Source organism: Lipophrys pholis (genome assembly GCF_963383615.2).
Source record: "Lipophrys pholis genome assembly, chromosome: 17".
Taxonomy (NCBI): Eukaryota; Metazoa; Chordata; class Actinopteri; order Blenniiformes; family Blenniidae; genus Lipophrys; species Lipophrys pholis.
Window position 1 is genome coordinate 9,163,578 of NC_137643.1, and position 13,661 is coordinate 9,177,238.

Here is a 13,661-nt window from a genome sequence, read left to right on the forward strand (position 1 = left end):
GTCAACACAACAGCAGTTCAAATCCAGATGAATTGTAGGCACATGCGGGTGTGTTTGTTTCTTTATCTTGCGAAGGCTGGAAAAGTCAGTCGTTGCCTTTAAGCTTCAAACCTTCACATCTCAGCTCTGAAACAGCACTTCAGGTTCTTTTAAATGAAAATAACTTACAGCATTTACTGAGATTATACAGCATCATAACTGGGTCCCATACTATTATGTTTCATTCTCAAAAAAAAAAAAAAAAGAGGAAAAAAAAGGAGTATACTTGCACAAAGAACTGAAGCAAATCATTTAGGAAGGCCCCACACAGAACACGCTGAATGTGCAGATTGTGATTATCATGTGCATATGGGACAATTTCTTCTTTTTTTTTTTTTTTTTTTCTTTTCTTTTAAAAAACCAGCTTAACACAGTGGCACATTCCCTGACTGGCACCATAAGCATGGGAGAAAATCCCCCCCCCCCCCCCACCCTCCCCACTCCCTCTCTTCTTCACACATGCAATGGCACAACAAAGATGCAGCATCCAGAAATCTTTGGATGTAGACGTACGCGAGTGCTCATGTTGGAAGCCAGGATCGTGCTCAGTCACTCGCAGTAATCTTCCGCGCTCTCCTGCAAATCACCGTCCCATCTTTTTTTTTGGGGGGGGGGGGGGGGGGGGGGGGGGACTGACATACGGTGACCTTAGCTTTCACAGAGTCCCGGCTTTTTTTTCATCTTTCGTCACACACGTTTCCAGGTTCAGGATCTCCATCACTGTTGATATTGACGGGCTGCCCATCCTTAGACAGAGCACTGGCCTCCGTTGATGCCCTCCTCTTGGAGTCGCGGGTGGTTTGCTGTGGGAAAAAAAAACAAACCAAGAAATAATTGGGATTGTGAATGTCGTGGTGTTGAAGAGTCAACACAGCAGACAGAAAGAGAGTGGGCAAAGACAGCCAATAGAGACCTGAGTCACTGAAGCCCTGCTGGATGGGGAATGAGAAGTGAGCACTGAACAACAGCCAAAGTTTCTGAGAACGTGTAAGATCAGTTGGACACAGTTTCATTTATTAATTTTTTTATTATAAAAATACATGCAGCTCATAATAATAATAAAAAAAAAAAAACACAAATAAGTTTAAAACATGCAGTCCAAATGTCCATTTTTACTCTTCTATTTTAGTGCGTCCATTCAATTCTTACAGGTAAACATTGTACCTTGGACAAGACAATAGTCTTTGCAGAATTTTTAAAGACAATAGTCTTTGCAGAATTTTTATATCCAGTTAAATAGGTGTTGCATCTGATGCTAGATTATGCGAAACATTTGTGTAGAGTGTACTGCTCCAGACAAAATCTGTCTTTGATTGACAGGAGGTTAGATATTGAATATTCCTATTAGTATTGTATTCACAAAGCCTTTAGTTCTGATCAGAAAATAGTACATATAGTAGGGTATTGTTCTTAAAAAGGTCCAAAATCTAGAATTGTCATTTTTCCATAACGTGTTGAAAAGAATCATATTTTCACAAGAAATTCCATTTTTGCTACATCTGGTTAAAAAGTAAATGTCTTAATGTCTTCATATGGTGTGCTGTTGTGACTAAAATGTGGGTTCATGAGAACAGTTTCTCTTCATTTGTTGTCCCAATATTATTTGTCTGATTATATTAGTTTCCTCCTCGGTGGTTTTGCTCATTACTTGCAGATGTTTTCTGAATTTTTTTAGGGATTATCTCATGAAAATTACATTTTAATTACATGGTTATACAATGAATAAAATTGGGGGGGGGGGGGGGGGGGGGTTACTACAACTACAAGTCAAGGCATCCGTTTTTATTTTCTGTTTTTTTTTTTTTAACCAACATTTTTGAAATCCGGGTTGTATCTGCTTCCTGATTTCATTCCACGTTACACCTTAACTCTTTAGGCTCCTGGGTTGGTCATGCTGCTTTCTTGTTGAGGTTCGCAACAACATGGGGATTATGTGATGAATACAATTCAGCCATCTGCTGCTCTTTATATTATTCTACCTGTGGACTGACTGACAACTGTAAATTCAGTCTGCAGAGCACTGTTGGCGGAAAAGTCTGACATTGTCATAGAAATACTTCATCTCAATTGTAATCAATTTACCAGTAACAGCACAACTTGTTTGCGTCATCAAAAACGAGCTTTTGTTTCTACTTTGAGGTTCGATCAGATAATCAGTGAAGTATATACAATTACACTATAATGAACAACATTAGAGATGAAGATGGATTTTGCTCTGTTGAACAAAATAAACTTGTTGGCTGCAAAAATGCAAACGAGAAAGTTTGAATATTGATGACTTAGGACTCTGAAAACACAAAAAATACACAGAGCAAGACATTGATCACTTCCATCAGAAACTATATTATATAAATATTATATGTATTGGTGATCATGTGTGGAATAGTTGATGCATGTTGTGATATAATGTTTTTCATCTTGATTGAGTCACTTAAACATAGCAGTTATATGGTAGACATGGTAGTGTATTTGAGGAGGGGGTGGGGGTCCTTAAAGTATACATTTCCCCAGTAACAGAGTATTTGTACTGTGTTACTTCCACCTGTGGATTCACCAAATGGACAGCAGGCAGTGTGTCATGCAGCTGGACATGTGTGCACGGACAGAGGCTGAGGACGGTGCATGTGGAGGAGCCGGACTGGTCAGTACCTGCTACCAGGGACACCTACATCACTCAAGGAGCGTCTGGCTCTCCTCTGGTGGTTGGAGCCCGACGTGCTGAGGGGGCTGCTTCCCACACTGGGTGCCTGTGTTCACCATCCTCTTCTCCCTCAGACTGGCCTCCAGAGCTTTGTCTGAGGGCAACAGTTCATGATTACATGAAACACTGCAGATACTGTCAGATCATGGAGATGCTACAGGACTGCAGTGTGGAGATGGTTGACGGTGTTTTTGTTTTGGGGTTTTTTTTTTTTTTTTTTCATTTGGAGACAAACGAGGATGATGGATGATTCTTACTGTTTGCCACTGGCAGAGGAGTCTCTACGTCCGTGTTGGTGAGCCACGTCGATTCTGTTTCTCTGGTCCAGCTCTCATGGTACCTGGGCTCGATGATCGCGTCCGCCCGACTCCCTCCACAACCCATCGAGAAACGCATCCACGGAAGCTGCGTCTGGAGCTGTCGCCGGGCTAGACGCGGCTCGGTTTGACGCACGAAGCGCGCAGCACCATCCTTCCACCCGGATCTCTACTGCGGCTCCATCCGCCTTTCCAAAAGCCCCCGTCGGGTCGAGGGAGCTGCTGGTTGGTGGTGGACGCTGCTCTCCACAGCCAGACAAGCGGCGGAGCGGCGGCAGCACGCCGGAGAGACCTGCGTCATCCCGGGGAGGAGGAGGGAGCTGGAGCCGCACGCAGGCTGGGAGCTGATTGGCTGTGAGGATCATCAACTCCAGCTCTGACCATCATCATCATCTCTTCTTCTTCTTCGAACTACTGTTGCTGGCAAAAGACTGTAACATCATTACTTTTGCTGGTAAGGAAAGATATATTGTTACAGTGGATAGAAGCAACTAATGGTTGTTGTAAGTTCATATAAGAGTTGCTTTCTCCGGACAATCTTATGAACATTCTCCCAGCAGATCAGACCTTTTCTACCAAGTTTGGCAGATTTTCCTGGACTGTCTTGCACCCGAGCCTTCTTCCATTGCAGTTCAAGAAATCCCCTGAATATGAAATACAATTGAAGTGCAATTCCAAACCTAAAACGTCTGAAATCTTAAATCCTCTATCCCCCAGTTTGTCTCTAAAGCAACAGTCTTCAGTGTTCACAAACTCACCCCATACCTTAACGACAAAAATGTTATTATTGCTCTACCGAAAAGGTAACAGGTTTTCTAATTAACATTGCTGCCATCTGGTGTTCAGTTCTGGTTCTTCATGTTGTGTGTTGCCAGCCACAGAGAACAAATAGAGGCATTTTAATGGAAAACTTGTAGTTTCTCTTGTAAAGTCACTGCACGGGCCAAATTTCTTTGTAAATTTACAAACCTTCTAAAAATCTTGAGAAAATCATATTAGAAATGTTCCTCTCTGTAATAACCTCCCAGCTTTTATGCATATTTCTGTATTTATCTGTTTGAACCAACAGACTCAAATGTATTATGTACACACAAAACCAAGAATATTTCACAGAGTATTTATTTTGACATTTATGTTAAGTATATGGTTCCATTTCCAGTTATACTGACAATACAGTATTTGCACAAATACTTATTCATTTTTCTCAAACTGCATAATATACAGAAATCACAGGCGCATACAAGCAGCAAACGTATTGCTTCTTTGTACCGTAAAATGACCAGTCTCAGTGTTTCACAGGGTTATAGCTGGAGAAAGGGAAACAATGGTCAACATCTACTAGTAAACAGGCATTCCTTACATGGAGCTAAAAACACACCACCTTCAAAAACTGAACAGACAAATTCACCGATTTCAGAGGCGTAAAATAAATATATATTTAACATACATTTTATCTCATTTTGCTCCTCGCTTCCTAACATATGTCTCTGTCATGTTACTTTATATAAAGTAGGAAGAGGAGGAAATTGACAATAAAAACAAAGTATTTTACATGTTGTTTGATGCCATGAGTCAACCAGTCTGATGTGTGAAACCTGGTACAAACAGGGAATGACCAAATAAAAAGAAGAAAAAAAAAAAAGTACATGTTCAAGTATTTTAGAACAAGAGATGGTTGGAAACCATCCAACCACTCGAATCTTTCTAATCTTGCACAGAATCACTAAGCAGCACTCTTGAACTTTGAACAACTTTACAGTGAAGATCCAGGAATGTGTCAAGAACACAAGAATGAGACCAAAAAAAGAAGAAGATGAAAACACAACAAGTAATAAAAACAAGGAACAAACAGGTCCAGGGAGGAAATAAATTAAAGCTCAAGGATGTGAAAATATCACATCATAACACAAACATGATAAGAGTGATGGTTTTACACTTTGAAGTCCAGCAGGTTGCAATCAATCTTGTAGTAAACGTAGGGGTAGTACTCCTGTTGGCTCAGGTTCAACCCTGGGATGTCCATAGAGGCCTGAGGACAGATAAGAGAGTTGCGCTACAGTTAAAGCAGAAACTAGTTCACATGTTGCTCCACGTTTTGCCAATGAGATAGAGAGAAAAGACGTCCAGAGCGGTCTCGAGACTCACATCAATGATAGCAGCACTGCTGTCCAGGTGTTTGTACAAGTCGTACAGCACCTCCCGCAGCTTCTTCATGTTCTTCTTGTTCGGCTGGAGCAGCATGGCCTGGAAGTTGACCGGCAGCCCATATCTGCAAAATGCGAGAGGACCATGAACAGAGGTCAATATTCTAGACGTTGTCGTTTTCTTGCTTCTTCAATTCGTCACAAACGGTCCCAGTCCAGCGAGAAAAGTGCTCTAATGAGTCCGGTTGACGGGAGCTGGCAGGTCTCACCTCAACACCGACTCCACAAACACACGCAGGGCTTTAATGTGGATCCAGGCAATGAAGGCCTCACTGAAGTTCACCTTCAGCCACCGCACCAACGGGCCCTACATGGACAACAGGGGTTTCATCCAGCTCTCATCGCAGCGAACACATAAACTGTCATCTGGCGTAATCGTTAGTGTCGTCTTACAAACTGTTTCTTCTTGTCAGTGGATAAGCGTGTCATCTCCTCCTTGTCTGCCTTCATCTCCTCCTCGTTGTACTGGAAATCGCGCACCGTGAACCTGAGGCAGGATGCACAGCGGAGAGCAGGCAATTCACTTTTAGCAAACATGCAGATGTGCGCGGGCGTCCTGAAGCACCTACTACACACACACACACTTCCTGAAAGTATAGTAATTACAACATACACACAGAGATCCCACTGTTATGCTAATTGGAGGGGCTATCAAGAGCCCACAAAACAGGGTTTATTATAGAAGAGCAGCCTATTTGGATGATGGGATATTATAATATCTATTCATTCATCCGTTTCCCAAATTACACATAAATACCACCCAGTGAAAAAAGAAAAATATATCAAGAGGCTGCAGAGGGAACGATTAATGCCTGAAATTGAACAGAAATATCCCGCTGGAGCCGAGAACGTGGAGGGAGTTTTACTTGTTTTCTCTGGCCTTGTGCTTGAAGTCGTCGACAGCCTTCCTGAAGAGCGTGACACTGAACAGGCCGCTGTCGTTGTCCTCGAACAGCAACCTGAAGACGAGGCGGAGACAAGAGGACTGAGCAGGCCTGCAGCACATTCGGTGTGTGTGCTCACGCAAAGCAGCAGACAAATCCACACAGCATGAGACGGAGACGCCACGTCGCACACCAGCTGTTTTCATTTGTTCACAATCACACAAACAAACAGGAGATGTTGTTTGGCAGCCGTTGTGGTTGACTTCAAATTGCCATACTGGTTTGATCAGGAGCATCAGGAAGTGTCAACACGACTCAAATGATTATTAAATCCACAGCAGCTGCTGTGTTTTTGTGTGATTCTTGTCTACTTTCTATTGTGCCGTGGTCCCCGTCAACATTTTCACCCTCCTTTACTGCACCCCCACAACCCCGTGTGAGCTAAGCAGGCAAGAAGATGGATTGTAAAATCATCTTGTTTAGTTTCCAGCCAACAAATAACACACCTCTTCTTGTTGCAGTCCTGTTATTGTAGTAAATAGGTATTCACACCATGATACCCCTCGGTGGCTTCAAGTTCCATTCACAAACCCAAACCATCTGGACACTGAAGCTCCGTGTACACGATGTTTCACGTGACAACATCCAATCCGTTAAAAACATAAAGGAGTGTGTTTACAATGCAGCAGCAGACACACTGGCTGTCGTGGAAACGGGGCCCGAGAATGTCCAGATTAGTCGTAACACTGTTCAGTAGTCTGGGATTCAACAAGCCAAACCGAGACGCCACAAAAAGTTACAAACACCTAATGGTTCTATATGTCAGAGAATGTTGTTCCACATGAAACTCAATTTGATCAATTAGGTTTTTTTAAATTGGATTTCTCAGAGGCCAGTTTCAGTTGTTGATTATTCACGTTCACATTTATTGTTTGTGTGTCGCAAAAGAAGAGCAGAAGAGATTACGTCGACAGCCTTGTTTTTAAACAACGGCCATTTGGAAAAGGTTTTCCTGCTTTTTAGAATAACAACAATCTCTGAGCACATTTTTAAGAGTATAAAAAGAAAATCCGTTGAAATTGTACTTGCATTTTAAATGTTAAGTAAATTATTAAAAATTTCTTTTCAACTTCCTGTTAATACTGCTCAAGATTTCAGTTCCGGGTCAAAGGATGCTTTCTTATACAAGGGGGGCAGATCATGTTCTCTGTTCTTAACAAAAGTCGACCGCTTTCGAGAGATCAATCAGGAAAAGTTTTACATTTTGAAAGTCGACTAACAGAAGACACAATGTGTGATCAAGACGAAGTACCAACACAGAAATGTAATGCTGTTTTACTCTGAGGAATATAGCTTTTTTGTTGTTGTTCTAATAGATGGATAAATAAATCCTATACACGTGTTACGAATCATGAACACAAATTGTTCCTCCAGCTGATTCTGTCCATTGTTTCCTGGGGGGGGGGTCTTACTTGGTGGAGCGTGGCACAACCATCTCTGCCAGTGTTTCATACGTCTTCTGCCAGTCAGTGTAGCCTGTCCTAGAGAGAGCGGAAGTGTCAGGAATATTAGACCGATACCAAAATACAACATGAGATCTCAAGATTCTGCAAATTCAAAACCAAAGAACCGAAAGAAGTAATTGCAAAGACCAAACATCTATATGCCTGCGAGCTGACAACATGCACATGATGACGCCGCTCTACGTACTTTGGGACGACCACCAGCATGGTGATCAGGTACTCCGAGTCCAGTACGAAGTCCTCCTTCTTCACGATGTCAGCCAGACTTCTGGTCATCAAGCTTCCTCTGAATGGAGGCGACATGCGTACCGTTCAAAAGACAAGAAATAATGCTCCGAGAATATATTTACATTTAACGAATTAGTCACAAATGTCAAACACTGTTACGTGTTTTAGTGAGCAAAAAGACTAAACGGTTTGTTTTTAACATTCAATCTATATTGTGTATAATATTTAGTTTGAGCAATTCAACAACACGGCTGGATTAGAATCAATGATATGACCAGCTTTGGAATATACCGGGTTAAACAAAACGTCTGTATTCAAATCAAGGCAACATATTGGACTTTTGCTTTTCTTTCATCTTGCGAGCAAAAAAACCAAACGAATAAAAGTTTCTGTTTTCCCACAATTACTCACGCGTTCTTCCTCTCTAGATTCTGCAGGTTTCCCTTCAGATTGTTGTAGGCTGAAGCTCTGGCCTTCAGGTCGTTGTCTATCTGAGTCGCTTGCTAGAGGACAAGAAGGACAAAATGCATTTTATCATTACAAAATAGGAAAACCATGGAGATATATATATTTATATATAAATTTAAAAATGATATAATTGCAAATGTTTTGACTAAATCTGCTTTTCAAAGTTACCTTGGAGATGATTTCTGAGATGTTTTTCAGTGACTGTTTAATTGGATACTTCGCCATGTCCCACTGGAATCTGGTGATGTACGTGACCAGGTCAACTGTAACAAATACCCACAAGATAACCGTCATCACCATCAAGCCTCTCCATCGCCAAGGCTTCTGCTTTTCTTCACAGCTTCATAGTGATTTCACCTCCATTAGCCAGCAGATTCTCCTGCACTTTGTCTCGGCTGTCCTCCAGAACGTCGGCCATGTACTGAGCAACCTTCTTCACCACACTGAAGCCCAACAACATAAAAAGAAAACAAGTAAGAGCAAAGGAGGTCAAAGAAACACACAATACAAAACCAGTCGGGGTGGTGTTCTTTGAATATGGCATTAGAAAAAAGAACTCAAGTCTCATTGAGAAATGTTGGGATTGTTTACCTTTCCACAAATGTGTCCAGTTTAGCCAGCTCGTCCGACAAACCCACCAAAACATCTAGTGTACCGACCTGTTCCAGGCATAAAAAGGATCAGCGAGACAGTCGACAACGGCCCCTTTTTTCAACCCGTGAGTTCAGGATAGAAGCTCGATCGCCAGAGGATTTGCTCACCTTGAGGTCAGGGATGTTGAACTTGTTGTTAGCGGAGAGGTTGTTGGTGCGTGTGGTTGCCACCATCAGCTTGTCCCACGTCTGCTGGCACGTCTTCTCCCCCGGTGCCGAGATCAACCAGAATTCTGTCATGGCTGCTGCCTGCATGGTTGCGAACTTGGCCGATGATGTAGAAAATTAACTGGGGGTAAAAAATGAAGATTGTTAGTGAACAAAAAAAAGAGAAATGCCTAAAGGGGGGGGGGGGGGGGGGGGGGGGCATTTTTGTTCTCGTATTTAATATTTGATACTATTGCTATTTATGTAAAAAGCAGGGAAGCTGGATTTTGTTACCAGCTGATGAGTCCTTCAGTCCCTTTCAGGAGGAAGCGACCCTAAAGCAGCCATGAAATAAAAGAAAAAGTGGTGCATGGCAGAGTGTGTCTGGTTTCTATGTTCTCTACAGCACAGCATGGTGAGGTCGCTGAGGATATACTCTTTTTACATTAACTCATCATGAATAATAGACACTACTCAGTTCAAAAAGTAGCTTTTAGGTGAAATGCATGGACAACATAAAAAGTTGATGCTTCTGTGATTTTACATCATGAAAGTAGGACATTTAAGTAGACGATGGTCTCATGATGTCAACAAGTGAACAGCCTGATGAGGAGGACTGTTTGAATACAAATTCTAATTGAACCAGGGAATCTATTGGTCCATTCAAGGATCAAACACCTGTTGTGACTATTGCAGTTAAGCTCCTTGTTAGTGAAAAGCAAGGTGTGCCAAAAATACTGAAACATTGACCAGGTGGACATGTAAAGTTTAGAGAAGGCCACATTAAGTTCACCTGCAAAGGTTATAGTGCATTCTGGGTTCATCCTGAAATGTCAGGATATCCCTAACTTTTTGTGAGGAGTGTACTAAACCTCTGGTTCTGCAAATAGATGCCTTCACACATAGGACTTGTATGCTTCAGGTCTTTTCCACAAACTGACTTAATCAAATTGTCGATGACTTTTACAAGTAAGCGTGATTTTTCTTAATGAAAACAACTTTATGTAAGACAGGCGCACCAGTGTCATTATCCCTGCATGAATAAGAGTCATACCGCAGATGGCTTTGTTCCCTATTTGACTTCTGTTTTCCCTCTGACACACTGCACTTCCTCCCTGGTGAAACCTGGTCAGAGGACAGAGAGCAGCCTCCATGTCTGCTGATTGGCTGTCATATGATCGATCAGTAGGAGACTGCTTGATGGCTCCTCTTTGATTAAACGCTATAAACATCACGTGGCTACAGAAGCGTCGCTCTTTCACCTGTGGATCACCCTCGGGGTGAGGACAGTGGGTGACAGACAGGAAAACGCACACGGTGTGTGATTAGAGTCGGAGCTAGCTTGCAGCTGGCACGAGCTTGTTTATGGTCGCAGCGGCTTCACGCCGTCACGACTTCCGACACTCGAAGCGTTTCCCTACTCACCGACGAGTTTGAGGGCTTCGGTGTTCGTTCCGCGCGGCGTGGTTCAGTGGAGTGGTCGGAGCTCCTCGCACATAGCGCAGATAACAGCAGGTTTGGGGCTCAGAGGTCCTTCAGCAGAGCATCTCACTCACAGTCAGCTGATCAGGAGAGGACGTGTGCGCCTGCGCGCAGGCTGCTGCGCACTGCTGACGTCACGTGATCCAAAAGCTGGGAAGTAAACATTGCGTTTAAAACATGTACCAACGATACTGCAATCGGATCATATTTTACGCATGTTTTGTATTTAACAAATTAAACATTTGGCCGTTTTTTTAATGCTCATGATACTTCAAATATTAATTTGTGTGATTATTTTTTTTTTGTTAAAGTTGAATATAGTTCAAGGATCACTTTAATATTTTCCAGTGAACTAATATAGCTTAACCCAATATAGCCGATCCAGTCCAAGCTTTGCTGATCCAGTGGAATGAAAATGACATTGGGCTTAAATTGGACAAGAAGGGGGGAAAAGAATCTGCAGACAATCTTTGAAAAAATATGTAGAAATTGTGCACAAAGATTAAAAGTATAACAATATTTTTCATATGAGGCCATCTTTAGTGGAGGAGTTTAAATACTTTCATTAGATATAGTTAGTTACACTAATGATGAGATATGTTACTTCAATTATTTATGAATTGATTGATTCATTAATTGATTCATTCATCGGTTAGTGAGTTAGTTGGGCAAACCAGCATGAGATTCAACACCGACATCTTCTGGTAATGAGTCACTACATGTGTTACAGGTACCGCCTTTAGATGGCAGTGAAAGTCTAGAAACTTCCCAAAGGTTTCAGATCTCTCAGCTGTATTTGCACCCTGATAAATCCACACATCTCATCTTTACATCTACAAGGTATGTCTGTGTTATAAATTGAAATAAAATAACTGCATTGAAATTCAGTTTCTCCATCATGTTTAACTGTAATATTGAAGTCATTTTGCTTCCTGCCAGGTTTCACCGAGATTATGTCTGTTTCCAAGCTCATGATATACACTGGTGCTGAGTTCAGAAAAATATACATCTAAGAAATAACAATCCTCCAAGTATTGACTTATCTAATCCAACCCCTTCTCCAATATTCAATATTGAAAACATATGTTTCTGTACTTTATATTCCTAAGTACATACAGTAAGAATATCTAATATAGAAGACATTTTATATATATATGTGTGTGTGTGTGTGTGTGTGTGTGTGTGTGTGTGTGTGTGTGTGTGTGTGTGTGTGTGTGTGTGTGTGTGTGTGTCCTAAACAGGAATCAAACTAAGAATACACAACAATAACTATACGTCTTCTGTACCGCTTTCTAGCTGCAGCCATTTGCAGGCAACTGTGAGTCATGATAAACAGGTTGCCAGCCCATCACAGAGCAAACACAAAGAGCAGATAATCACACATTCACACCAATGGGCAATTTACATTTGCGAAATAGAAAAAAAAAGCCTGGACAAAATAAATAATTCAATGTTGTCCAATTGATTAGTACCTGTTCTTTGACAACAAATATCCTAAAATAATATATCAGACTTGTGGTAAACAAAAAAGAGAGCCAGTTTGCAATCATTTCAGTAATCACTCCTGAACAAAGAATAGAGTTGCTGTATCAGTGAACCTAATTAATCCTCAAATACACACATGACTAGTTATTGCGCCAACACCACTCTCCCATAATATCTTTTAATTCAGCTTTGTGAACTTTTGATGATCTGGAAAGTTTTTATTTTCCGTTTGTGGATGTTCTGGAAGAATGTAAAATTGATTATTCATGGATGTTTTGTTTATCTCTTCTACACTGCTTTGCAAATTGAATTTCCTTCTTGAAAACAGTGAAGCCATTGAACAAAATTCGTCAGTTCTGAAGCATAAAATCAAATTTATTCCTGTCCTCACTGATCCTAATGTGAACCTCAAATGACATATTTAAGTTTATTTTTTACATGACTAATTTGCCCTGAGTGATATAGAAGCTACATATAGACACACAGAAAATATTCCATTTTTCAGTACATGGCCCAATTTAATTAGCTATTTCTGTAAAATTACCTCAAGGCCACTCGCATGACTGTACAGCATGAATCTATACATTTGATTCAGCCTCTAAGTTACAGTCAAGAAAACCAATCAGATGAAAGCCTTTGAAATGTCATGGCTCCTGTAAATCAGGCCTGCCTTGTCATTGAGATTAGGGTATTTCTAGGCCATATTGTGTTCAACAAAGTATCATAAAGCACAGATAAGGGCTGCGTACACACTCAAACACACAGATAAAGTCAAGCAGCATGTTTGTCCAGTACAACACAACACAAGTCATATGACCAAGGTGGCTGCAGGCTGAGTCTTTGTGTTCATCTCACCAGTCATTTAGCACTGAGCTGAACTTCACGCTTGATGAAATAAATTTAGCTGAATTAATTTTTTGTTATCAAGCAGAATTGCAAATGGAATTGAATTGTCACAGCCGAAATAAGGCTGGAATCAAGTGTGACAGGGGCTTAACGACTACTCAACCAAAAATTCAATAAGCTCTTGAATCTTAATCTCCCACATTCCCCGGGACCTGGACAGGAATGCTGTGGATATCGGAATATTGAGAACTTCCACAAGGGTATTTTCTTATGTTTTGTCTTTTCGAATGAAAATTTGTCAGATTCACAACAAAAATATACCTTTAGAGGAAAGTGTACTTTAATTGTCTTACATTTCTGAAACAAAAGCCTGTGGGTGAATGCACTAATACAAAGATTTTGGCCCACTGACTCCCCCAGCCTGTGCTCATGACCTTACAAATGTCTTCAAGGCTCATGAACACAGTCTGCAAAAACATTTACAGAACAATTCTCAGATTTAGGTTAACGATGGGTGCTGGACTGTGCTGTATCGGCGGAAGTGATTTATCACCAGTGACCTTAAACATGAGCTGGTTATTGCAGTTCCAAGGTAATTTGTGTCAAAGCCAAAAGGTGCTAAAAAACAAGTTGAAAAGGTGATGCAAGTGTGCAAATATGTCATGATTTACTTATAGGTTTCAT

General features: G+C 41.2%; 2 protein-coding genes across 2 annotated transcripts; both read right to left on the bottom strand.

The window, feature by feature from the left end:
* Window positions 1–716: 716 nt before the first annotated feature.
* Window positions 717–3,136, bottom strand: LOC308123191 (uncharacterized protein; the record flags this gene model as incomplete). The annotated part of the gene is given in 4 exon segments (XM_080485535.1): window positions 717–842; window positions 2,709–2,765; window positions 2,767–2,834; window positions 2,998–3,136. Coding segments are annotated over 4 exon segments (390 nt in total).
* Window positions 3,137–4,159: 1,023 nt separating this feature from the next.
* Window positions 4,160–10,748, bottom strand: atp6v1c1b (ATPase H+ transporting V1 subunit C1b). The gene is made up of 13 exons (XM_080484175.1): window positions 10,590–10,748; window positions 9,126–9,306; window positions 8,956–9,023; window positions 8,722–8,807; window positions 8,533–8,627; window positions 8,308–8,399; window positions 7,856–7,954; window positions 7,618–7,686; window positions 6,128–6,220; window positions 5,655–5,748; window positions 5,471–5,568; window positions 5,203–5,326; window positions 4,160–5,086 (listed from the first exon to the last, which is right to left on the bottom strand). The coding sequence occupies exons 2-13, from the start codon at window positions 9,270–9,272 to the stop codon at window positions 4,988–4,990; spliced, it is 1,164 nt and encodes a 387-aa protein (XP_080340301.1). The 5' UTR covers window positions 9,273–9,306; window positions 10,590–10,748; the 3' UTR covers window positions 4,160–4,987.
* Window positions 10,749–13,661: the final 2,913 nt, after the last annotated feature.

Excerpts from the sequence above, each read along its gene's own strand:
- atp6v1c1b (XM_080484175.1), bottom strand. The coding sequence starts at position 9,272 with ATGCAGGCAGCAGCCATGACAGAATTCTGGTTGATCTCGGCACCGGGG. Across the intron at positions 9,024-9,125 it reads TCAACATCCCTGACCTCAAG|GTCGGTACACTAGATGTTTT; the intron begins GTGAGCAAATCC and ends TGCCTGGAACAG. Across the intron at positions 5,087-5,202 it reads GCAGTGCTGCTATCATTGAT|GCCTCTATGGACATCCCAGG; the intron begins GTGAGTCTCGAG and ends ATCTGTCCTCAG.